The sequence below is a fragment of the Oncorhynchus mykiss genome, chromosome 6 (assembly GCF_057628025.1).
Source record: "Oncorhynchus mykiss isolate SJ-2025 chromosome 6, ASM5762802v1, whole genome shotgun sequence".
Classification (NCBI taxonomy): domain Eukaryota; kingdom Metazoa; phylum Chordata; class Actinopteri; order Salmoniformes; family Salmonidae; genus Oncorhynchus; species Oncorhynchus mykiss.
Window position 1 is genome coordinate 65,265,376 of NC_143027.1, and position 24,613 is coordinate 65,289,988.

General features: G+C 42.0%; 2 protein-coding genes across 3 annotated transcripts in view; both read left to right on the top strand.

Moving 5' to 3' along the window:
* The first annotated feature begins 418 nt into the window (after positions 1–418).
* On the top strand, positions 419–7,850 carry LOC110526360 (protein FAM219B). Its single transcript, XM_021607265.3, has 6 exons — positions 419–2,102; positions 4,401–4,515; positions 4,644–4,737; positions 4,845–4,922; positions 5,414–5,465; positions 5,779–7,850. Exons 1-6 carry the CDS (start codon positions 2,028–2,030, stop codon positions 5,926–5,928), a joined length of 564 nt encoding a protein of 187 aa, XP_021462940.3. The 5' UTR covers positions 419–2,027; the 3' UTR covers positions 5,929–7,850.
* A 560-nt stretch (positions 7,851–8,410) lies between these two features.
* The window catches only part of LOC110526363 (AT-rich interactive domain-containing protein 3B), an 81,667-nt gene continuing 65,464 nt past the window's right edge, over positions 8,411–24,613 (top strand). For both annotated transcript variants that reach the window (XM_021607267.3, XM_021607268.3), the window contains exons 1-2: positions 8,411–9,127; positions 10,433–11,083. In XM_021607267.3, coding sequence (XP_021462942.3) covers positions 9,092–9,127; positions 10,433–11,083 — 687 coding nt within the window. In that variant the 5' untranslated portion in view covers positions 8,411–9,091. The remainder of the gene's footprint in view (positions 9,128–10,432; positions 11,084–24,613) is intronic.

Below are 24,613 nucleotides of genomic sequence, written 5' to 3' on the forward strand. Positions count from 1 at the left end.
GGGATTTTATTTTAGGGATAAGGCCCATTTTTCTTTTGACGCCAGAAGGAGGCTAGTATTAGCTACATTTATGCCTTTACTAGACTGGGGCTTTTTTATATACACTGCTCAAAAAAATAAAGGGAACACTAAAATAACACATCCTAGATCTGAATGAATGAAATATTCTTAATAAATACTTTTTCCTTTACATAGTTGAATGTGCTGACAAAATCACAAATTATCAATGGAAATCAAATTTATCAACCCATGGAAGTCTGGTTTTGGAGTCACACTCAAAATTAAAGTGGAAAACCACACTACAGGCTGATGTAATGTCCTTAAAACAAGTCAAAATGAGGCTCAGTAGTGTGTGTGGCCTCCATGTGCCTGTATGACCTCCCTACAACGCCTGGGCATGCTCCTGATGAGGTGGCGGATGGTCTCCTGAGGGATCTCCTCCCAGACCTGGACTAAAGCATCCGCCAACTCCTGGACAGTCTGGTAGAATGTGGCGTTGGTGGATGGAGCGAGACATGATGTCCCAGATGTGCTCAATTGGATTCAGGTCTGGGGAACGGGCGGGCCAGTCAAGAGCATCAATGCCTTCCTCTTGCAGGAACTGCTGACACACTCCAGCACATTTGTGGCCTGCTGGAGGTCATTTTGCAGGGCTCTGGCAGTGCTCCTCCTTGCACAAAGGCGGAGGTAGCGGTCCTGCTGCTGGGTTGTTGCCCTCCTACGGCCTCCACGTCTCCTGATGTACTGGCCTGTCTCCTGGTAGCGCCTCCATGCTCTGGACACTACGCTGACAGACACAGCAAACCTTCTTGCCACAGCTCGCATTGATGTGCCATCCTGGATGAGCTGCACTACCTGAGCCACTTGTGTGAGTTGTAGACTCCGTCTCATGCTAGCACTAGAGTGAACGCACAGCCAGCATTCAAAAGTGACCAAAACATCAGCCAGGAAGCATAGGAACTGAGAAGTGGTCTGTGGTCCCCACCTGCAGAACCACTCCTTTATTGGGGTGTCTTGCTAATTGCCTATAATTTCCACCTGTTGTCTATTCCATTTGCACAACAGCATGTGAAATGTATTGTCAATCAGTGTTGCTTCCTAAGTGGACAGTTTGATTTCACAGAAGTGTGATTGACTTGAAGTTACATTGTGTTGTTTAAGTGTTCCCTTTATTTTTGGAGCAGTGTATGAACGCTTCCACTCAGTGTTTGAGATCAATTGACACCCTTTACCATGGCACATTGAGATGTATTATAAAACTGCAAAACCTTTACGCACCATTGCACTTTCTATACCAGGGTTGGCTGGCCTTCCCTAGTCACTCGTAGGCGCAGTCACTGGTATACTTTTATTTACAAAGCCATTTTGGGTTTACTACCATTTTATTTGAGCATTTTTATTGTTCAGAAATGTGGTGGGTACTCTCTTCGTTCGCAGGACTTTATCCTGCTAACTGTTCCAAATGTCCGAACTGAATTTGGTAAAAGGGCTTTTATGTACTCTGCGCCATCGTCTTGGAACGCCTTACAAAATACTTTTAAACTGGAAGAATTTGTCCCAATTGGTGTTTTTAAATCGTCGATAAAGGATTGAGGCTTATTCTGACCTGTCAATGTTTTTAATTTGCTGCTTTATGATTTTGTTATACTCTTGTGAATTCTATGGTTTTTACAAGATTCCTTGTAGTTTTTCATGTCTAATTGTGTGCTGACTCTCTTGGCCAGGAAGCTCTTAAAAAGGAGATTTCAAATATCAATGAGCCCTTCCTGGTTAAATAAAAATACGATCACCAGAAAGGTTTGTTACCACTGAAGTTCTCCCACCTTGTGGTTTCTGATGTCATGGGGTAGGGATGAAGGAAGGACGGTGAAAGTAGTCTAAGGCTTCTGTTGACAGGAAGCGGAAGTGGTCCTTAGACTAGCTAGCAGGAGTAAAAGACAGCAGCGATAAGACATCCTTTCGTGGATAGTTGGAAATACAGTCAACATGCCTGTTTTAGCGTATAAAGCGTGAACATTCCCACCAACATGAACAACACTATGGAGGAAGAGGAGAGGGATACTCTCCTTGCTGCAGTCCCCGAGTCCCAAGTTTTGACGCCGGTAACTGTTCTGGCTAACCAATAACAACACGCAATCTGATATCTGGCAACTCTGTTTTCAAATGACAGCCAACCTTGCTACCATTCTCTCAGCGTATAACGTTACTTGGCTTGTTATTTACCGTTTACTGCGAACGTTAGCTAGCTACTTTTGTGTAAGCTAACCATACTAGCTACAGATTGTACACCAGATAATGAGAACGTTATTTACATTTGTCATTTAGAAGACACTCTTAAACCTAATTGCTCTGGATAAGTGCCTTGCTGAAGGGCACACCGGTATATTTTCCACCTAGTCGGCTCGGGCATTCGAACCAGCGACCTTTTTGGGGAGGAAGGGCACATGGTAATGGCTGGAGCAGAATAGGTAGAAAGGTATCAACAACATCAAACATGGTTTCCATGTTTCTTACAGAAGAAATATGAAAAGTATTTGCATAAGCATAGCTATGGTAGCAATTGAAACGGAAGAGTTTCGCAAAGTTAAGGACACAACACGACTGAAGTCAAAACATTACACTGTTGATTTTATGATATAACCAAATATTTTGGGTGTCCGTTACAGGACAGCCCCATACAAACCTCCGCCATAGATTTGAACTAACCTTTATTTGACTATACCTTTTTTTGGTCTCGATTTGGGCAAAGAAGTATATTTTAAATATACATGACCAGTTGCAGGTGGTTCATTTGAATTTAGAAAATGCTCAATTATTAAAATGTTTTTCTCCATGAAGAAATCCAACAATGTTTATGCCGCCATCTTGTCTATTTAAAACCTTCTCTCATTGAGCGACACTTTGGGAAGTGTCATGATGGCACTCACCTGTGTCAATCAATGTGAGAAGATTTTAAATAGACAAAATGCAGGCGTAAACATTGTTGGATTACTTCATGGAGCGAAGCATTTATTTAAAAAAAATGAGCATTTTCTAAATTGGTGGCAATATACTCGGCTAGTTATCTATTTGATTCAAATGAGAGGCTAATAGCAGGGCTAAATGTTAGTTGTTTAGCAGCGTTAGAGCAAGGCTGTTTTCCTGTAGTGGTCTTCCGGGGATCCTCTATTTGTAACAGAACCCGCCATGACATTTCATACTAGAGGTCGACCTACTATTATTTTTCAATGCCAATGCCGAATATTGGAGGACCAAAAAAAGCAGATACTGGCCAATTTTTTTAAAAACATTTTTTATTCTGAATAATGACAATTACAACAATACTGAATAAACACTTATTTTAACTTAATATAATACATCAATCAAATCAATTTAGCCTCAAATAAATAATGAAACATGTTCATTTTGGTTTAAATAATGCAAAAACAAAGTGTTGGAGAAGAAAGTAAAAGTGCAATATGTGCCATGTAAAAAAAAAGCTCAAGTTTAAGTTCCTTGCTCAGAACATGAGAACATATGAAAGCTGGTGGTTCCATTTAATTATAACATAACACACAGAAATATGTGCCTTAGGTCATTAATATGGTCAAATCCGGAAACTATCATTTCGAAAACAAAACGTTTATTATTTAAGTGAAACACGGAACCGTTTTGTATTTTATCTAACTGGTTGGCATCCCTAAGTCTAAATATTGCTGTTACATTGCACAACCTTTAATGTTATGTCATAATTATATACAATTCTGGCAAATTAATTACTGTCTTTGTTAGGAAGAAATGGTCTTCACACAGTTCGTAACGAGCCAGGCGGCCCAAACTGCTGCGTATACCCTGACTGCTTGCACAGAGCGCAAGAGAAGTGACATAATTATCCTAGTTAAAAGAAATTCATGTTAGCAGGCAATATTATCTAAATATGCAGGTTTAAAAATATAAACTTGTGTATTGATTTTAAAGAAAGGCATTGATGTTTATGGTTAGGTATACATTGGTGCAACGACAATGCTTTTTTCCATGAATGCGCTTGTTAAATCACCCATTTGGCGAAGTAGGCTGTGATTCGATGAGAAATTAAGACACCTCATCGATTTATATGCAATGCAGGACAAGCTAGATAAACTAGCAATATCATCAACCATGTGTAGTTAACTAGTGATCATGTTAAGATTGATTGTTTTTTATAAGATAAGTTTAATGCTAGCTAGCAACTTACCTTGGCTTCTTGCTGCACTCGTGTAACAGGCAGTCAGCCTGCCACGCAGTCTCCTTGTGGAGTGCAATGTAATCGGCCACAATCGGTGTCCAAAAATGCCGATTACTGATTGTTATGAAAACTTGAAATCGGCCCTAATTAATCGGTCGACCTCTATTTCATACATTCCTGATTTTCACATGTTAAGGGTCCTGGCACTGGCAGCAGCTCAAGACCAAGGGCTACAGATGGGGGCATCAGACCTTTGGAGAAGAGGGGACCCTACATCATGTCCAAAGCCTCAGCCATTCACATGAAACTACGTAAGTGCATTCCTTGCCCTAGATTGACACAATTCCTGTTTAAAGTCTTGTGATGTTTCAGTGTTGTCATAGCCTATGTTTCTATTTAAAGTGTTGTTCTTCTGCATGTGACTGAATCCTGGCTTTAGAGAAACACAGAGAAATGGCCCGCAAAGCAATGAAGAAAAATGGCCTTACCTCAGGGGGTCCAGTGATGCAACAGCCCAGGCAAGGAGGAAAGAGGTAAGAGGAGAGGAGGGAGAAGTATGTTTGTATGTGTGCATGCAAGCATAATGGAATTTGAGGTATTCAAGCTGTTAAAATTTAAGTTTTTCTTGTTCCTCTTGTAGAAGTGTGAAGTTCAACAAAGGTTATGCCGCTTTGACTCAGCACGCTGAAGATACACTGGTAGCATTGGAATCAGACAGGTAAAGGACCACACACATGGCACCGAATGTTGATCTGCCAATCGTTCGATGCACTGCGTTTTAGGGACCACACGCTGGTGGATGTCTGACAGTGTGCAAATTATGGCTGGCACTCAGTTCAGAGGTGCTAAGTACTCTCTCCGGAAAACACTATTGGCAAGGCACTACTGACTGTAGACAATCTCTAAAGAGCCCTATGTTTATTTAGGAAGTTTTTTATTGAACCTTTATTTAATTGGGCAAGTCAGAACAAATTCTTATTTACATTGACGGCCAAAACCCAGACGATGCTGGGCCAATTGTGTGCCGCCCTATGGGACTCCCAATCATGTCCGGTTGTGATACAGCCTGGAATCAAACCAGGGTCTGTAACCAGGGCGTCTAGCACTCAATTGTAAATTACCTTTTAAATGGCACATTGTCCAAATCCTCAATCGGATTGAATCCCAGCCTAAGAGTTTTCCTAATGACATCTTGTCTTGACCTTGCAGTGATGATGAGCTAGATGTTGAGCAGTATTCCTCAGGATACTCTTCAGCTGAGGTGAGTGTGTCCAGTGTATACTATTCTCAGAACATGCTTCTACATAGAAAGGCTTGTTCGTTGGGCAGCAGTGTTCTCTATTAGGAGCAGGGTTCAGTTTCCATTTCAAATAGTTGTCCCTTTATAGTCAACTACAAATGTATTCATATTTAAACAAGATTCAATGCAAGTATACACCATTATTGCCTAAATAGGCTGTGTAATAAAACATGAAAGAAATATCCAGCCTATCCTCACACCTGTTTCTTACACCTCCTGTCCGCATACCTTTTTGAATTGTTATTCCACGGCTGACTTGTTGACCTCTGTGCAGGTGCACCCAGACCTGAGCAGGCAGCTGCTGCAGGATGGATACCGGCTGGATGAGATCCCTGACGACGAGGACCTGGACCTCATTCCCCCTAAAGCCATGGGTTCCTCAGCCTGCTGCTGCGCTGAGGACCCGTCGTGCTCCGTGCAGTGAGGAGGGCACTTAGTGCTGTGACCTGGCTGACCCTGCAGCTCTGTGTTTAAAGACTGGACCTCTGTTACCCTGACCTTAGCCACTGTTTAAGTCGAGCAAGGCCTCCCGTTACCCAAACCCTACCACTGTCTAAGCATGGAACCCCCCTAACACTTTAAATGGCTAGCCACTGTTTTTGCAGTGCTCTCTACACCCTAACTAACCTTAAGCATGGACTGAAGTCATCCAAAGCCTTAGCCACTGTCCAAGCAGGGCTCTCTGTCACCCCAAAGGTTGACCTCTGTGTTATTTTGGAACTAGATTAAATGCTAACCACGTTGCATCCCCTCTCAATAGACAGGTGCAGGGTGATTCATCTCTAGACATGCACTACACTCATTCACCTGATGGAGAAGGTCACTGTCTTGTTGTCCTCTTTGACATATCACTCCCAGGTCTATTTAAACATAGAACATTTATATGCAAGGTAATATGCATACAGCAAATGTCCTAGAGCAGTTTGAAGGCTAAAGCTTTTTCTGCAAGCTTGTCTTGCTCCAATTCACTTTTTTTCAAAGTAAGCCCTTTGAAAACAAACCTGAACATTCCATAACTATAGCTTCATTGATTTGGAATTTTTAATCCATCTTCCTAAAATTCCCTGTTTTTGTTGTAAATCCCTGGTATTAATCTTGGGTCTAACCTCAGACCCTTAGGTGTCTTTGACACTACATGGTTTACTTGTATATGAATTAATGCTTTAAAAGATATAGGGATACTAGCACTTACTCTTATGTCAGGCTGCCTACCAATGCTTTGTCCCAAAAAAGTTATGTAAAAGGGTTACAAAATGGCACTGTTTACTGTAATGTTACAGCAATGAGAACTCTGGTCAATCTTGTCCTGCGTGTTAGAAGTAACATTACAGCCCATGGTGTCACTGAGGTTAACCACTACCTCCTGACAATGCTGTACACAACAACACAATAACCCACTTGATCCTCTCTGTCTACTACGTATAGTAGTTACTAGATACTCAGAGGGACATGCATATGATATCAGAAGGCGATCTAAACAGACAAGTCACCTACCTGTTACATTTTGATCATTCGCTCTCTCTCGCATGTCACTCAGCAAATTGTACAGTTTCCCACCCTAATGTTAGTGTTTTGGTATCTTCTGGTTTTAAAAGCAAGCAGTACATTGAGTACACTAAACATTTTGAAGAATTCTGTCTGTGTTGTCAAGCATTAGAATGGGTGATTCTCATCACTCAAGCCCTTACATGTGTGGCTACAGATAAGTGTGTTTGCTAGTGCAGACCTAATGTGGAAGTGTGTGTTGGTCTGGCTGCGTTTACACAAGCGACCCAATTCTGATATTTTTCACTAATTGGTCTTTGACCAATCACATCAGCTTTGAAAAAGAGCTGACTGGAGAGATCTGGCATGATTGGTCAAAAGACCAATTTAGTAGAAAGAATATCAGAATTGGGCTGCCTGTTTAAACGCAGCCATTGAGTGCTTGACCTGTGTCACTAGAAAGATAAATATTGGATTCATCACCATCCGGTGCAGTCAGTAGCCAGTACACTGCACTAGCCTGTACTATGCAACTAATGGGACAATCTGCTTCCTTATCCTAGTTAAAACAATATACCAAGTGTTACTGAGTGCTAAATGCATTAACTTGAAATATTATTATGTAAAGGGAACACTATTTTTATTTTATTATAAATATTGTTTTTGCTATATTCAATATAATTAATTAATATACACATGTCCTTTTGTAATTTTCTTCTGGTTTGCTGGAGGGGATGTTACACCATTGAAAGTTATTCTCACAGAATTCAGAGAGCTACCAATCTAATCTCTGTCAAATATTTGTTAAAATGTTCGCTACCTCGCTCCTGTGCTACAAATAAATATTTGTTATGTAGAAGAGTTTGGATGTACAGCGTTGAGGAAGCAGAATATGTTTATGTTGTTCTGGTATATTACAGGTCGGCAGGTAGCCTAGAGCGTTGTACTAGTAACCGAAAGTTTGCAAGATCGAATCCCTGAGCCGACAAGGTAAAAATCTGTCGTTCTGAACAAGGCAGTGAAAATAAGAATTTGTTCTTACCTTACCTTACCTTGACTTGCCTAGTTAAAAAAAAACAGGTAAATATTGGAAAGACAACTTGATAAAGCAGGTTGGTTGGATTAGATCAAAACTGGTCTGCTGGTTTATCCTTTCGAGTAAGACCTAGACAACCAGGTAAGGGGAGTTATTTACTACATCATTCCATAATCAAAAACACGGGAGGAGCGAAAACCCACAGCCAGTCGACGCTCTGTGGAATAAATAGATCGTTAACTGAACGTAAAGAACAGACAGTGGGGCCATAGTACCTGACCAGAGCATTACCATCCACATCCATTTGGGGGCAGAATTGAGTTGTCAAAATATAATATAATGTCGAGGGAAGTAGCCAATTGACTATCATTACTTGCGTATACGTACATGCACCACTATATGCACCACTATAGGCTATTTTATAGCTCACTGCTCATCGGACTCATTTTTATCTGGGAATTGCATTAAATAATTTAGACTTTGCATTATCATTGTTTGCCAAAAATGTAGGGCTGGCCTCCCACCTGGCTAATTATTCAACAGGCAAGTTATCCACATGTTAAATGTAATTGTACTGAGGGAAAAAGCCTGTCCGCATAACGGCACGGGATCTATTATGTACTATTTAATAGGCTCTAGTTTGTATGGACTGTGACAAGTATTGCCATTCTCATAAAATTGCCATTCTCATGAGATTTGCATACGCATAGTAACTATTCAGCCAACGCTGCGCTGGAACTCTGGAACTTGTTGCTGTCACTGGGCGGGCCCTAATGATGTTGTACGCCTAGACGGGGGGTGTAATTCAAGTGAAGGAAAATCGAGTCAAGGGAGTTACCTCAACGGCAAGCTTTCGAGATATGAGATCGGGACATATTTCATGTCCGTCTTTCGCTAAATTAAAAAAAGAAGTGGAGAAAGATACAATTGAGAGTTACACAGCCAACATTCCGCCTATCAGCTGGTGGACAAATGTGACCCCCCCCCCCGTGCATGCACAAATTCTCTGTGTTTACAAGTGATTGAAACCGTGCCAGCGAAGAGGGAAAAAGATAACCAAGGAGGGATGGTGGACAATTCCGGTAGCAGCAAGGCACAAATGGTGAGTTGTTTCCCACTGTTTGGCGCTGTGCCCTGGCTAGGTATCGGTTGTGTCATAGCATAGGAGCGAGGTAGCGAACATTTTATTTGCAGAGCAATGTAGGCTAAAAGCACGAGGCTATCAAATGTAACACTTTTTTTCCTTATTGAAATCCTTATTACTGTTTGGTTTTGATAGTTTAGCGTACGTCATTGCCAATTTCCTGTTTTAATTACAGTTGTAAATCCGACTATTTATAATGTATCGTGAAAAACCCAATAAAATAGATCAAATGCATATTTTCATGCACTGTATCTGCACCCCTAATATATCATTTAGATACATATACTTTTTTCTATGTGCGTAGCCTACAAACTAGTCAGATATTATACTATACGCTGTTTACTCATTCATGTACGTTTTCTGGAGCCTCGCCATATACACCCTGAAAGCTAATTTTGACATACTGCACGAATAGGAAAGAAGAGGCTGTAGGCCTATGTGTTTTGGATAAAAAAAATATATTCGAACTTTAACCATATCAATCATCTCATTTTGAATGTAGTATACATCTGGGTTGGTTCTTGTTTCGGATTGAAGCTAAATTGTATATTTTTTGATGAGAAACAACTGTTCGAGGCAACATGTTTCACCATTTTTTCTAAGTTGTTATTGTTACAGATGTTTCTGTCAAAATCGTATTCGGTTTATATTGTTCTGGCTCATTCTTAAAGTGATGCATATCTATTTCAATTGATTGTTATGCGTTAACTCGAATTCATTTTTTGAAATAAGAAGCATAAATGCAATATGCTGTAGATCTATCTACAGGACGAAACGTGGTCTTGTAACTTCTGTATTATGTGCAGCTGTGTTGAACAGTGTGTAATTTGCCTGTCGCTACACTTCTGTACAAATGTGTCCTGCATTTTACTACTGTGCTTTTAAATACAATCACGTGTAGCACCAGCTATTGCATACCATACAATATCTTCCGTGCAGTCAACTTTTTTGTTTATCGACAGTATTTTGCCTATCTTCTCCCCCTTTCTCAATACCAATTAGCCTTTCCCTCATCTATTGTGCTCATGTTGAAACTTACCCATGTTATCCTCATGAAGTGGATGGTTTGTTGTAGCCTACTGTACTGAGTCTGGCGGTGACTTAACTCAAATCCTGACAGATAGGACTTTTAAAAAAATGTTTAAATAATCTACTTTGTGTTATGCATGTTTTTATTAGAACCGGGAAAGCCAGACATCCAGTGGTAATTTGAGTTGTTAGTTTATGGTTGACTATTGATGTCTTTCTCACTTCCTCTCCCAGCCCAGCATGTCACAGGAGAGTGGTCTGGGGGGTGTCTATCCTCAGGCAGGCACGGCAGGAGGAATGAAGCTCGAGGCTGTCATGGAGCAGCTGCAGCGCCAGCAGCAGGCCAGGCTGGAGATGGAGCGCAAGGAGAGGCGGCTCCGCGAGGCCCACATCATGTACGCCCAACAGGTAGCAGCGCAGCAGGCCATCCTAGCTGCGGCTAGGGCCTCTGGAGCTGGCTTCATGGGCAAGGCACTGGTTGGAGGTGGTTCAGGGATACCCAGAGGAGGCCCACTGTCCCGGGTCTCTAACCAGAGCAGTGTGGACTCAGAGAGGGAGGACGAGGAGGACAGAGGCCGGGATTCAGGGGATGAAGATGACGATGAGGAGATGATGGATGGAGATGAGGGGAGCGAGGAGGAAGAGGGAGGGGCTAGTGGTCTTGAGTACCTCCGCAAGCAGACACTGGCTCTTCAACAGGGTGCCTCCCACCTCCCAGCGAATCCATTTGGTAGTTACTCTACCTCGGGCCCCCAGAATGCCCCATTGCCACCCGTTAGGGTGAAGCAGGAGCCTGACGAGAGCCGCTCTCCTGCAGGGCCCCACTCTGCCTCCTCCCCCAACGGGCAGGCCGACTGGAATAGCTTTGATGATCAATTAAAACAGGTAAGGCCACCTTGGCTTACCGCCAATCTACTGTCCTTATTAATAATGTATGTCAGTTCTCCTTTCTTAGCTATATATTCCAAATCCTATCCCCTGTTGAATTTTATGTCTGCCCTTGACGTCGTACTATCTCTTCCCCAAACACAGTGAGTCAACACAAAGCTGTGTAATGAAAACACAAATGTCCCCTTAGTAAGTAAGCGTCATATAGGGGAAAGCCTTTCGCTATTTTCAAGTCTCCTGTTGTGTGTTTTGTCTGATTGTCCCGTCTGCCCCTGCTGTGAGTGGGTGGGTTAATCTTAGCTTCGACGCAGACCTCTCAGCCAGTATCTTTGTGAGACACTTACAATCACTGGGGAGGGCTGAGCTGCTCTTTGGCTTTTGTTGCCAAAAATCCTAGAAGTGTGCACTGGCAGAGGGCCAGGCACGTGTGTCGCTCGCTCTCACTCACTCTGCACTCAGTGATTTCTCTCTTGTGCTCTCCTGGCAGACGTGCAGCACACGGGTTGGGAAGGTAGAGGTATCCTACAGCACAGTAGTGGTGCTACTCATCTGAAGGGTTTCAGCACTGTGCCAAGTATACTTTTTCATTGAAGGTAAATATTTCCTCACCGCTGTGTTACAGCGTGACAGAATGCAGAGTGGAATCCAAGCTATCCTTCATGGTTGAGTCAGCACTAGGGAAGTAGCATGTGTTGTGTAAGAGCCCACCAGTGGTTGATATAAAAAGCCATGTTGCAGTGGGGTTGACAGATGTAGGAGGCAGAAAAGATCTGTTGCTGTGACTGAGCATTGCATTGCGTGTGCTGCACTCATTTTCCCAAGGATGTCATTACTGTCTATTTAAAGGGGAAATGACTTTGGGACTGTCACTCCCGTCTATTTCCAAATTTAGCTCCAGAAGGGCGATGATGGAAGAGGAAGTAAATAAATGACAGCAGAATGAGCCCTGAATTAGAGTAGGCGACAGTTATCACAGAGAATAGTCAGACAGGAGAGAGGGTGGAGTAGACTTCTAGCTACCACTACCAGATCACAGTGGAAACAACCTGAATGAAATTAAGTTTGACCACATTGTTGTGTGACTGTGAACAAAAACTGCGTCATTGGTTGGCGACATGTCGACCACCTCGAACCTGTCTCTGTTTAGGCCAGCTGTCAGACAGCCACCAGTGATCAGAGCAGGAGAGGTGTCACAGAGCCCTGGCCTGGCTATCTGTGGTGTGGTTATTTTATTAGGAGAGGGGGTTGAGCCTGGGGGGTTGGGGAGACATTGTCAAATGAGAAGTAGTCTGCGCTTTTTTCTTTCTTTTTTTTCTCCTCTTTTGTCTTTCCTGTCTTTATGATGGCTCATCTCTTGTGGCAGTTTCAGGTTGCACTGTTGAAGGGGGACAGTGGAGGCAGGGTGACTTTTTTGATGGTATTGTCTTCAACAAATACGATTCTCTGGAGGGAGGGTTGATAATGTTTTCAAAAGCAATGGCACACCATAACCTTAGTGTCACAATAGTTAGAAGCAGCCTATTATATACACTTATATTAAGGTGGTTTTAAAAACCAAATGGAACAACCTACCTCTGATTTTGATATTATGCATTATTCTATTAGCCTAAAAGGGGAAAGGGGGATACCTAGTCAGTTGTACAACATCCTGACAGTGTTTCCCAACTCCAGACCTCCAGTACCCCCCCCCCATCAGCACACATTTTTGTTGTAGCCCTGGACAAGCACTTTGTGGTTCAACTTGTCAACTAATCATCAAGCCCTCAATGAGTTGAATCAGGTGAGTTTGTCTGGGGCTACAACAAAACTGTGTGCCGTTGGGGGTACTGGAGTTGGGAAACACTGGGGGGGGTGGAGGAGAGTTTCTGTGTTTTCTGTCATTGATGCATGTGTCATGACCTCGGCCCTGCCCTAAACAGCAGAGTAAATAATTGTCAAACAAGAGGATGGACAAAGGCCTTGCGTGAAGTGTTGGCCAGAGTGTTATTGTGCCTGGACAGGTGTGTGTGTGTGTGTGTGTGTGTGTGTGTGTGTGTGTGTGTGTGTATGTAATCTCCCAGTGATTAATAGAGTAATAATCATGCCTGTGGACTGTGCCCTGGGTGTGTGTGCTCCTGGCCCCTGATGGTGTCATGCAGTAATAGCTAACTCTGCCTAGCAGTTCCATACTGGAGGGGTTGAGCTGGGCATTCTCTAATGATAATACAGGTGGCAGTGGTAGACTAGAGGTGGTTTTGGTTTCGCTGGATTATCTGCTGTTTCTTCATGTTTATGTCTTTTGATGTTCCTTCATTCTGGTGTCAAGGGAGACTTAACCAACAAAATGGAGAATAACCAGGGCTTCATTTGCATTGTAGTGATGACAGAGAAAGAGTGAGTCTGGGAGAGCTAATGGTCTAGGAGGGAGGATAAGCCTCTCTCTCATCATTAAACTCCAAGCCCTGCTGGTTTGTACTGCTGGCTGCTGCTAGCTACTGGCCACGCATTAAGACATGTTTGTTGAATGCATGCTGTTGCATAATTTAACTGTCACCCCAACAACGCATCAGTCAGGAAATGGGGAGCTGGCTGCACAGCTGCAGCTGCCTGGAATGCGATCGATGGAGGTTGTGGGAGCTGCTTTTAGAGCAGGGAGTGACTGTTAGGTCTCATTTATGGCTCATGGATTATGAATGAGGACATAAACTCAGCAAAAAAAGAAATGTCCTCTCACTGTCAACTGTGTTTATTTTCAGCAAATTTAACATGAACATAAGATTCAACAACTGAGACATAAACTGAACAAGTTGCAGAGACGTGTAACTAACAGAAATTGAATAATGTGTCCCTGAACAAAGGGGAGGGGGGGTCAAAATCAAAAGTAACAGTCAGTATCTGGTGTGGCCACCATCTGCATTAAGTACTGCAGTGCATCTCCTCATGGGCTGCACCAGATTTCCCAGTTCTTGCTGTGAGATTTTACCCCACTCTTCCACCAAGGCTCCTGCAAGTTCCCAGACATTTCTGGGGTGAATGGCCCTAGCCCTCACCCTCCGATCCAACAGGTCCCAGGCGTGCTCAATGGGATTGAGATCCGGGCTCTTCGCTGGCCATGGCAGAACACTGACATTTCTGTCTTGCAGGATATCACGCACAGAACGAGCAGTATGGCTGGTGGCATTGTCATGTCAGGATGAGCCTGCAGGAAGGGTACCACATGAGGGAGGAGGATGTATTCCCTGTAACACACAGCGTTGAGATTGCCTGCAATGACAACAAGCTCAGTCTGATGATGCTGTGACACACCGCCCCAGACCATTGTGGACTCTCCACCTCAAAATCGATCCCACGCCAGAGTACAGGCCTCGGTGTAATGCTCATTCTTTCAATGATAAACACGAATCCGACCATCACCCCTGGTGAGACAAAACCGCGACTCATCGGTGAAGAGCACTTTTTTGCCAGTCCTGTCTGGTTCAGCGGCGGTGGGTTTATGCCCATAGGTGACGTTGTTGCCGGTGATGTCTGGTGAGGACCTGCCTTACAACAGGCTTACATGCCTTCAGTCCAGCCTCTCTCAGCCGATTTCAGACAGTCTGAGCACTGATGGAGGGATTGTGCGTACCTGGTGTAACACAGGCAGTTGTTGCCATCCTGTACCTGTCTTGCAGGTGTGATGTTCGGATGTACCGATCCTGTGCAGGTGTTGTTACACGTGGTCTGCTACTGCGAGGACGATCAGCTGTCCGTCCTGTCTCACTGTCTTAGGAGTCTCACAGTACGGACATTGCAATTTATTGCCCTGGCCACATCTGCAGTCCTCATGCCTCCTTGCAGCATGCCTAAGGCACATTCACTCAGATGAGCAGGGACACTGAGCATCTTTCTTTTGATGTTTTTCAGAGTCAGTAGAAAGGCCACTCTAGTGTCCTAAGTTTTCATAACTGTGACCTTAATTGTCTACTGTCTGTAAGCTGTTAGTGTCTTAACGACCGTTCCACAGGTGCATGGTCATTAATTGTTTATGGTTCATTGGACAAACATGGGAAACAGTGTTGAAACCCTTTACAATGAAGATCTGTGAAGTTATTTGGATTTTTACGAATTATCTTTGAAAGACAGGGTCCTGAAAAGGGATGTTTCTTTTTTCTTTTTTGCTGAGTTTATTTAGCAGATGTATTCCACTATACATTTTGACAATGGCATTTGGAACAAATGCAGCCTGATGCATCTGCACAGAAGACTGCTGTGAAGGCCACTGGAAATGTGTGAGAAATGGTTTCTTTGCACGGTGACATGGCTTCAGTTCTCAGCGATGGAGGCTGTGGTTGGAATCATGGGGCCTTTCTCCCTCCTTGCCTAGTCTGTGGTATAGTACAGGTGTACACCGTCAGTATGACCTGGTTATAGGCTTCACAATGTTGCCTTGTTTGTCTTCACTTTCCAATGTGACTTACCACCTGTTGTTTTTCCAATGTTGTATACTTACCTTGTTCAGTTTGAACTCCCCTCTCCTTTGTTTAGCAAACCAACATCCTGTTTGTGTTCTCCTATCCCTTTGGCAATGTCATTAAGGCGTTCCGGATGGACGGCTACTGCTTGGGATCTGTAGCTACACATTCTGCCTTTAGTTTATTTTCTTACATGCCGCAGGCTAGAGTTAGTTTTTTTTTTCTTTTCTTTTTTCAATCAACATAATTTCCCGGCCTAGATAATTATTCATATCAATTTAAGGAACCAGTGTGCAACAACTATTTGTTGTACAGCTGAACGCATAAAAAAATAACAGAAAGCTGTCTCATTAATTCTACACAGGTTTTCTAATGGTTGTTTTAAGACTGGTTGAATAATTATAGCTTAGTCCTGTTTTTCATTTGGGGGTTGTAGAATGTTAGTGTACAGTCTTTTGTCCACTCAGATGGATGTCTCTTATGGACCTGGCAGTACAGGAACTCACTTTGAATTATTTTGCTGATGTTCTACTGAGACTGAAACGTAGGTTACATAAGATCCATAACTTTTTTTTGTGGACCATCAAGATTTATTTTAAATTCATAATACAGGAACTAACAGAATAAAAACTGATCAAGATCACACGTCCAATGGTCTGGGCTTTCTTGATGTGTCCTAATGCGATTCATGTGATTGATAGGCTGAGCGCTAAGGGGATTAGACATGCTGCTCAGAGCCTCCATGATTCCAGCTTTATTTTTAGATTTTTTGGTGGACAACTACCCCGTGAGATTATAGCTGGAGCCAGCATTTATGATAACACAGTTTGAGACGTTTATAATTATTTAAATTTAGGATATCCTAAATTTAAGTTGCTCTTGTGTTAGGCTGATTTTTAAGATGTGGCTTTAACAGTGTGTTTGAACTAACTGGCTTTGTATACATTTCTAATTTCATGCTTCAGGCAGTCCACATTAATGAATGATGTATGTTGATGTTTTTTTTCTTATGTATTGTAGTCCGTAGTCTTTATTTTCATAACCTGGGTTTCAGTGATGTAGCATTTCTAACTCTTTAAACCGACTCGGGCGCTGTGTTTATACATTTGCTTCAGATGGTGCGTCTGTAGTGGGATTTTCTGTCTCTTTTTGTGGCTCAGTGCTTTGTGGGCCTTCGTTGTGCCTCATTAACACAGGGCCCCGGCTGAGTGGTTTGGGTGAAAGAGGCAACACGCGATTAGCACCGACTCCACCATTCTAATAGCATTCTTTCCATCAGAGAGTAGTCTGCACTCAATGTAACTGTGTTTAGTTTGTCATGGTATAGAAACAAATACAGAACCTGTTTTAAGGTGTCAGATATACAGAGATTTAGAATGGTGACTTGAGCCTGACTAATCTCGTGAGATGATCTAACCATAGGCTTATAGGAAGGCTCCTTTATGGGAGATCGCTTGTGCTATCCTGCCCCTAACAGTCAAGTGTGGAATATTCCACTAACCTAGAAGTAGAGAGATGGAGGGGGAGATGTTGTAGAAGGAGGAGCGGGGGTGGAGGGGTGGGGTCAGGGGGATATTGGTCTGTCTCAACATTCCACTGCCCTACCCAAAGGAAACATTCCAGGCAGAATTAAAGAGTTAACTCTTCAAACAGTGAGAATTCCCAGCGGGGCTCCTACAAGAGGTTGGGGGTGTCCGTGCTGTTCTGTTAGTCAGGGCCGTGATTGGTGATCTTTTAATTCATTTCAGTCATTGTCACACGGGCTGTAAAAGAGAATGGCGAGGGCCGCTGGGCTGAAGCAGGGAAAGACACTTTATTTATCTGAGTCTCAAAGGGCACACCGGCTGCTGGGAGAGAGCCCTCCTGGGGAGGCCGGTCTGGTCTGGGTGAACCCGCATGGCTAATCCACTTCTCTGACTGACAGACAATGCTGTGCTAAAGATGTGCACCAGCTGACCTGACCAGAGCTTGAGTTCTGCTTTATTGTCATTGATGAGTCCACTATGCCAATCCAATGGTTGGTAATTTTTGTCTGAGGCTACAGGGAAGAAAGGAGCTGTTGTAGTTTAATTCCAAGATCAGTGCGCTTGATTGCAGCTCCAGCACTATGTCCACATGAGGCCAAATGTTATTAAAGATGTGGTGTTTTCTACCACTATATGTAATAATTTGGTCGGTGCTTACATTTGTCCTATTTTACACATGTACAAGTAGGGCTGACCATATGGCCTTAAAAGTATGTGGACATTGGTTGAACATCTCTTTCCAAAATCATGGGCATTAACCTTTCTGATCTCCCCATCCCGGATCCGGGTTCGTGAATACAGACTCAAGCTCATTACCATAACGCAACGTTAACTATTCATGAAAATCGCAAATGAAATGAAATAAATATGCTAGCTCTCAAGCTTAGCCTTTTGTTAACAACACTGTCATCTCAGATTTTCAAAATATGCTTCTCAACCATTGCAAAACAAGCATTTGTGTAACAGTATTGATGGCTAACGTAGCATTTAGCATTAGCATTCAGCTGGCAACATTTACACAAAAAAACAGAAAAGCATTCAAAAAAATCATTTACCTTTGAAGAACTTCAGATGTTTTCAATGAGGAGACTCTCAGATAGCAAATGTTCAGTTTTTCCTGAAAGATTATTTGTTTAGGACAAATCGCTCCGTTTTCTGCGTCACGTTTAGCTATGAAAAAACCCCTGTATCCAGGATTGTGTAAATCTATCAGCAAGCTCATTAGCATAACACAACGTTAACTATTTATGAAAATCGCAAATGAAATGAAATAAATATGCCATCTCTCAAGCTTAGCCTTTTGTAAACAACACTGTCATCTCAGATTTTCAAAATATGCTTCTCAACCATAGGAAAACAATCATTTGTGTAAAAGTAGCTAGCTAGAGTTAGCATTTCGCGTTAGCATTTAGCGTTAGCATTAGCGTTAGCATCCAGCACGCAACATTAACAAAAACATAAAAGCCTTCAAATAAAATCATTTACCTTTGAAGAACTTCTGATGTTTTCAATGAGGATACTCTCAGTTAGATAGCAGATGCTCAGTTTTTCCAAAAAGATTCCTTGTGTATTAGAAATAGCTCCGTTTTATACATCACATTTGGCTACCAAAAAAAATCCATAAATTCAGTCCTCAAAACGCAAACTTTTTTCCAAATTAACTCCATAATATCGACTGAAAACATGGCAAACGTTGTTTAGAATCAATCCTCAAGGTGTTTTTCACATATCTCTTCATTGATACATCGTTCTTGGAAACATGCTTTCTCTCCTGAATCCCAGGAGAAAATGCCTGCACCTGAAGATTACGCACAAATTTAGACAAAGGACACCGGGCGGACCTCTGGAAAATGTAGTCTCTTATGGCCAATCTTCCAATGATATGCCTACAAATACGTCACAATGCTGCTAAGACCTTGGGCGAACGACAGAAAGTGTAGGCTCATTCGTTGCGCAATCACAGCCATATAAGGAGAGAATGGAAAACAGAGCTTCAGAAATTCTGCTAATTCCTGGGTGATGCATCATCTTGGTTTCGCCTGTAGAATGAGTTCTGGGGCACTTACAGACAAAATCTTTGCAGATTCTGAAACTTCAGAGTGTTTTCTTTCCAAAACTGTCAAGAATATGCATAGTCGAGCATCTTTTCGTGACAAAATATCGCGCTTAAAACGGGAACGTTTTTTATCCAAAAATGAAATAGCGCCCCTAGAGCTCTATGGGAAGGCTTTCCACTAGATGTTGGAACATTGCTGTGGTGATTTGCTTCCATTCAGCCTTGAGCGTTAGTGAGGTCAGACACTGATGTTTGGCGATTAGGCCTGGCTCACATCCCAAATGTGTTCGATGGGGTTTGAGGTCAGGGCTCTGTGCAGGCCAGTCAAGTTCTTCCACACCGATCTCACAAACCATTTCTGTGTGGACCTCACTTTGTGTACGGGGGCATTGTCATCCTGAAACAGGAAAGGGCTGCCACAAAATTGGAAGCACAGAATCGTCTAGAATGTTGTTGTATGCTGTCGCGTTAAGATTTCCCTTCACTGAAACTAAGGGGCAAAGCCCAAACCATTATTCCTCCTCCACCAAACGTTACAGTTGGCACTATGCATTGGGGAAAGTAGCATTTTCCTGGCATCCGCCAAACCCAGATTTGTCCGTCAAACTGCTAGATTGTGAAGCGTGATTCATCACTCTTGAGAACACGTTTTCACTGCTCGGAGTCCAATGGCGGCGATCTTTACACCACTGCAGTTGATGCTTTGCATTGCACATGGTGATTGTAAGGCTTGTGTGTGGCTGCTCGGACATGGACACACATTTCATGAAGCTCCCGACTAGAGGTTGACCGATTAATCGGAAGGGCCGATTTCAAGTTTTCATAACAATCGGAAATCAATATTTTTGGGTGCCGATATTTAAAAAATATTTATTTAAAAAAAATGTACAACTTTATTTAACGAGGCAAGTCAGTTAAAGAACACATTCTTATTTTCAATGAAGGCCTAGGAATGGTGTGTTAACTGCCTTGTTCAGGGGCAGAACGACAGATTTTTACCTTGTCAGTTCAGGGATTCAATCTTGCAACCCTTACGGTTAACTAGTCCAACGCTCTAACCACCTGCCTCACGAGGAGCCTGCCTGTTACGCGAATGCAGTAAGAAGCCAAGGTAAGTTGCTAGCTAGCATTAAACTGATCTTATAAAAAACAATCAATCAATCATAATCACTAGTTATAACTACACACGGTTGATGATATTACTAGTTTATCTTGCGTGTCCTGCGTTGCATATAATCAATGCGGTGCACATTCGGGTAAAAGGACTGTCGTTGCTCCGTGTACCTAACCATAAACATCAATGCCTTTCTTAAAATCAATACACAGAAGTATATATTTTTAAACCTGCATATTTAGCTGAAAGAAATGTTAGCAGGCAATATTAACCAGGTGAAATTGTCACTTCTCTTGCGTTCATTGCACACAGAGTCAGGGTATATGCAACAGTTTGGGCTGCCTAATTTGCCAGAATTTTACGTAATTATGACATAACATTGAAGGTTGTGCAATGTAACAGCAATATTTAGACCTAGGGATACCATCCGTTATGCCATCCGCTAGATAAAATACGTAACGGTTCCGTATTTCCCTTAAAGAATAAACGTTTTGTTTTCGAAATGATAGTTTCCGGATTCGACCATATTAATGACCTGTATTTCTGTGTGTTATTATGTTATAATTAAGTCTATGATTTGATAGAGCAGTCTGACTGAGCGATGGTAGGCACCAGCAGGCTCGTAAGCATTCATTCAAACAGCACTTTCGTGAGTTTTGCCAGCAGCTCTTCGTTGTGCGTCAAGCATTGCGCTGTTTATGACTTCAAGCCTATCAACTCCCGAGATTAGGCTGGTGTAACCAATGTGAAATGGCTAGCTAGTTAGCGAGGTGCGCGCTAATACCGTTTCAAACGTCACTCGCTCTGAGACTTGGAGTAGTTATTCCCCTTGCTCTGTATGGGTAACGCTGCTTCGAGGGTGGCTGTTGTCATTGTGTTCCTGGTTCAAACCCAGGTAGGAGCGAGGAGAGGGACAAAAGCTATACTGTTACACTGGCAATACTAAAGTGCCTGTAAGAACATCCAATAGTCAAAGGTTAATGAAATATAAATGGTATAGAGAGAAATAGTCCTATAATTCCTATAATAACTACAACCTAAAACTTCTTACCTGGGAATATTGAAGACTCCTGTTAAAAGGAACCACCAGCTTTCATATGTTCTCATGTTCTGAGCAAGGAACTTAAACGTTAGCTTTCTTACATGGCACATATTGCACTTTTACTTTCTTTTCCAACACTTTGTTTTTGCATTATTTAAACCAAATTTAACATGTTTCATTATTTACTTGAGGCTAAATTGATTTTATTAATGTATTATATTAAGTTAAAATGTTCATTCAGTATTGTTGTAATTGTCATTATTACAGATAAATAAAAATAATCGGCCTATTAATCGGTATCGGCTTTTTTTGGTCATCCAATAATCGGTATCGGCGTTGAAAAATCATAGTCGGTCGACCTCTACTCCCGACAAACAGTTCTTGTGCTGACGTTGCTTCCAGAGGTAGTTTGGAACTCGGTAGTGACTGTTGCAACCAAGAACAGGCGATTTTTACACGCTTCAGCAATCGGCTGTCCCGTTCTGTGAGTTTGTGTGGCATACCACTTTGTGGCTGAGCTGTTGTTGCTCCTAGACATTTCCACTTCACAATAACAGCACTTACAGTTGACCGGGGCAGCTCTAGCAGGGCAGAAATTCCACCTTTCCAACAGTGTCACTCAGTGCTGATGTGCATGAGGGTTGTTCCAAAACAGACGGTCCTTTGCATCAACTGCTGGATGAGCCATTTTTTTCAGGTGCATTGCAGACTTCTCTCTGAATGGGTGGTAAACTTTGTGCTCAGCATTGCAACTGATTCGAAATTGAGATCAGATGTAGTTGATGATTTAAGCAAGCCATACTCTTACTGTCATTATCAAGAACACACATTTCAAACATCACTGACAAGGCTAGGGTGGCAGGTAGCCTAGTGGTTTGAGCGTTGGGCAACTAATCGAAAGGTCGCTAGTCCTTTGCTGTTGTTCTGGGATTGATTTGCACTTTTCGCACCAAAGTACGTCCATCTCTAGGAGAAAGAACACTTCTCCTTCCTGAGCGGTATGACGACTGCGTGGTCCCATGGTGTTTATACTTGCGTACTATTGTTTGTACAGATGAACGTGTTACCTTCAGACATTTGGAAATTGCTCCCAAGGATGAACCAGACTTGTGGAGGTCTCCAATGTTTTGGCTGTTTTTTTGTTGTTGATTTTCCCATGATGTCAAGCAAAGACGCACTGAGTTTGAAGGTAGTCCTTTAAATATATCCATAGGTACACCTCCAATTGACTCAGGCTAATTGACATCATTTATCAGAATATTCTAAAGCCATGACATTTTCTGGAATTTTCCAAGCTGTTTAAAGGCACATTCAATTCAGTATATGTAAACTTCTGACCCACTGGAATTGTGATACAGTGAAATATTCTGTCGTAAACAATTGTTGGTAAAATTACTTGTGTAGATGTCCTAACTGACTTGCCAAAACTATAGTTCGTTAACAAGAAATTTGTGGAGTGGTTGAAAAATGAGTTTTAATGACTCCAATCTAAGTCTATGTAAACCTCCTTTTTTGGGGTGATTTAATTATCTTGATTACAATACATTCTCTCTCGAAATAAGCTTTGTTGAACAGTTAAAGATAAAATACGCTGCATTTCAAACAGTCAGCAGTCTATTGAATTTACCGCTTGTGAAATTATACCTAGGCTTTCCACAACCATAAAATCCACTAATAATTTAATTATTGTTCATTTGAATTGTTATGGACACACCCTTCTGTCCGTCTCTGTTTGAACAGCATGCTAGCCTGTCCACTTTGTTCATATGTTGAAGTCAAGTGGCCTACCTTATTTCTCAGAATGAGAACTAGTTGCCATATTGCACATTTATAAAACAGCTAGTATAACAGTCTTTGGCTGAAATGCTCCTAGCAGTACGTGGTAGTGCAATGCCACACGTGACAAACTGAGCATGACATTTCCAGAGTCAATGTTCATTGAAAACAACCACAATATGAGGAGTTGAGACATGAAAAAGGGTATCATTTAGAAAGGTTTACTTCACCTTTATTACAGTAAAATAATGTCTCAATGTGTTTCGTTGTCCATATGAGTGATTCTGTTGGACCAAACCTCAAATGCAAAGAAAGAGCGAGGTAAAACCGCTTGTCAGAGAAGAAGTGATCTCTCATATTTTTGTTAGTGGCGGGGGGAGGAGCTTGGTGCGTATGTAAATGGGAAGACAACATGCGGATATAAACGCATTAACCTCTCTGGAATATGTGGGACGCTAGCGTCCCACCTGGCCAAAAGCCAGTAAAAATGCAGAGCGCCAAATTCAAATAAATTACTATAAAAATCAAACTTTCATGAAATCACACATGTAAGGTCCCAAATTAAAGCTACACTTATTGTGAATCAGCCAACATGTCAGATTTCAAAAAGGCTTTTCGGCGAAAGCAAACAATGCTATTATCTGAGGAAAGCACCTCCGTAAACAAAGAGAGAAGCATATTTCAACCCTGCAGGCGCGTCACAAAATGCAGAAATAAAAATATAAATCATGCCTTACCTTTGACGAGCTTCTTCTGTTGGCACTCCAATATGTCCCATAAACATCACAAATATTATATATATATATATATATATATATTAGACAGAATTAATTGAACAAAAGGACCAAAATGTCAATTTATTTGGCCCGTTCGATCCAGAAAAACACCGGTTCCAACTTGCGCAACGTGACTACAAATTATCTCAAAAGTTACTTGTAAACTTTGCCAAAACATTTCAAACTACTTTTGAAATGCAACTTTAGGTATTTTTTTTACGTAAATAATCGATAAAATTGAAGACTGGATGATCTGTGTTCAACACAGGAGGAATTCAAACTGTAGCTAGCTTTCTGGTCACGCACCTCTATCTAACAGTACACTTGAAGTTACCCTCGTTCTGAACAGTGCTACTTCTTCATTACACAAAGGAAAAACCTCAACCAATTTCTAAAGACTGGTGACATCCAGTGGAAGCGGTAGGAACTACAAGAAATAAAAAAATCTGAATGTCCTCTGGGTTTCGCCTGCTAAATAAGTTCTGTTATACTAACAGACATAATTCAAACAGTTTTAGAAACTTCAGTGTTTTCTATCCAAATCTACTAATAATATGCATATCTTATCTTCTGGGGATGAGTATCAGGCAGTTGAATTTGGGCATGCATTTAATCCGGACGTGAAAATACTGCCCCCTGTCACCAAGAAGTTTTTTAAAAAACAACTAGATTATAGTTATTTGGAATATCGCGCAAAAACATACACTACCATTCAAAAGTTCGGGCTCATTTAGAAATAACACAACGTGCCATTGGAACACAGGAGTGATGGTTGCTGATAATGGGCCTCTGTATGCCCATGTAGAT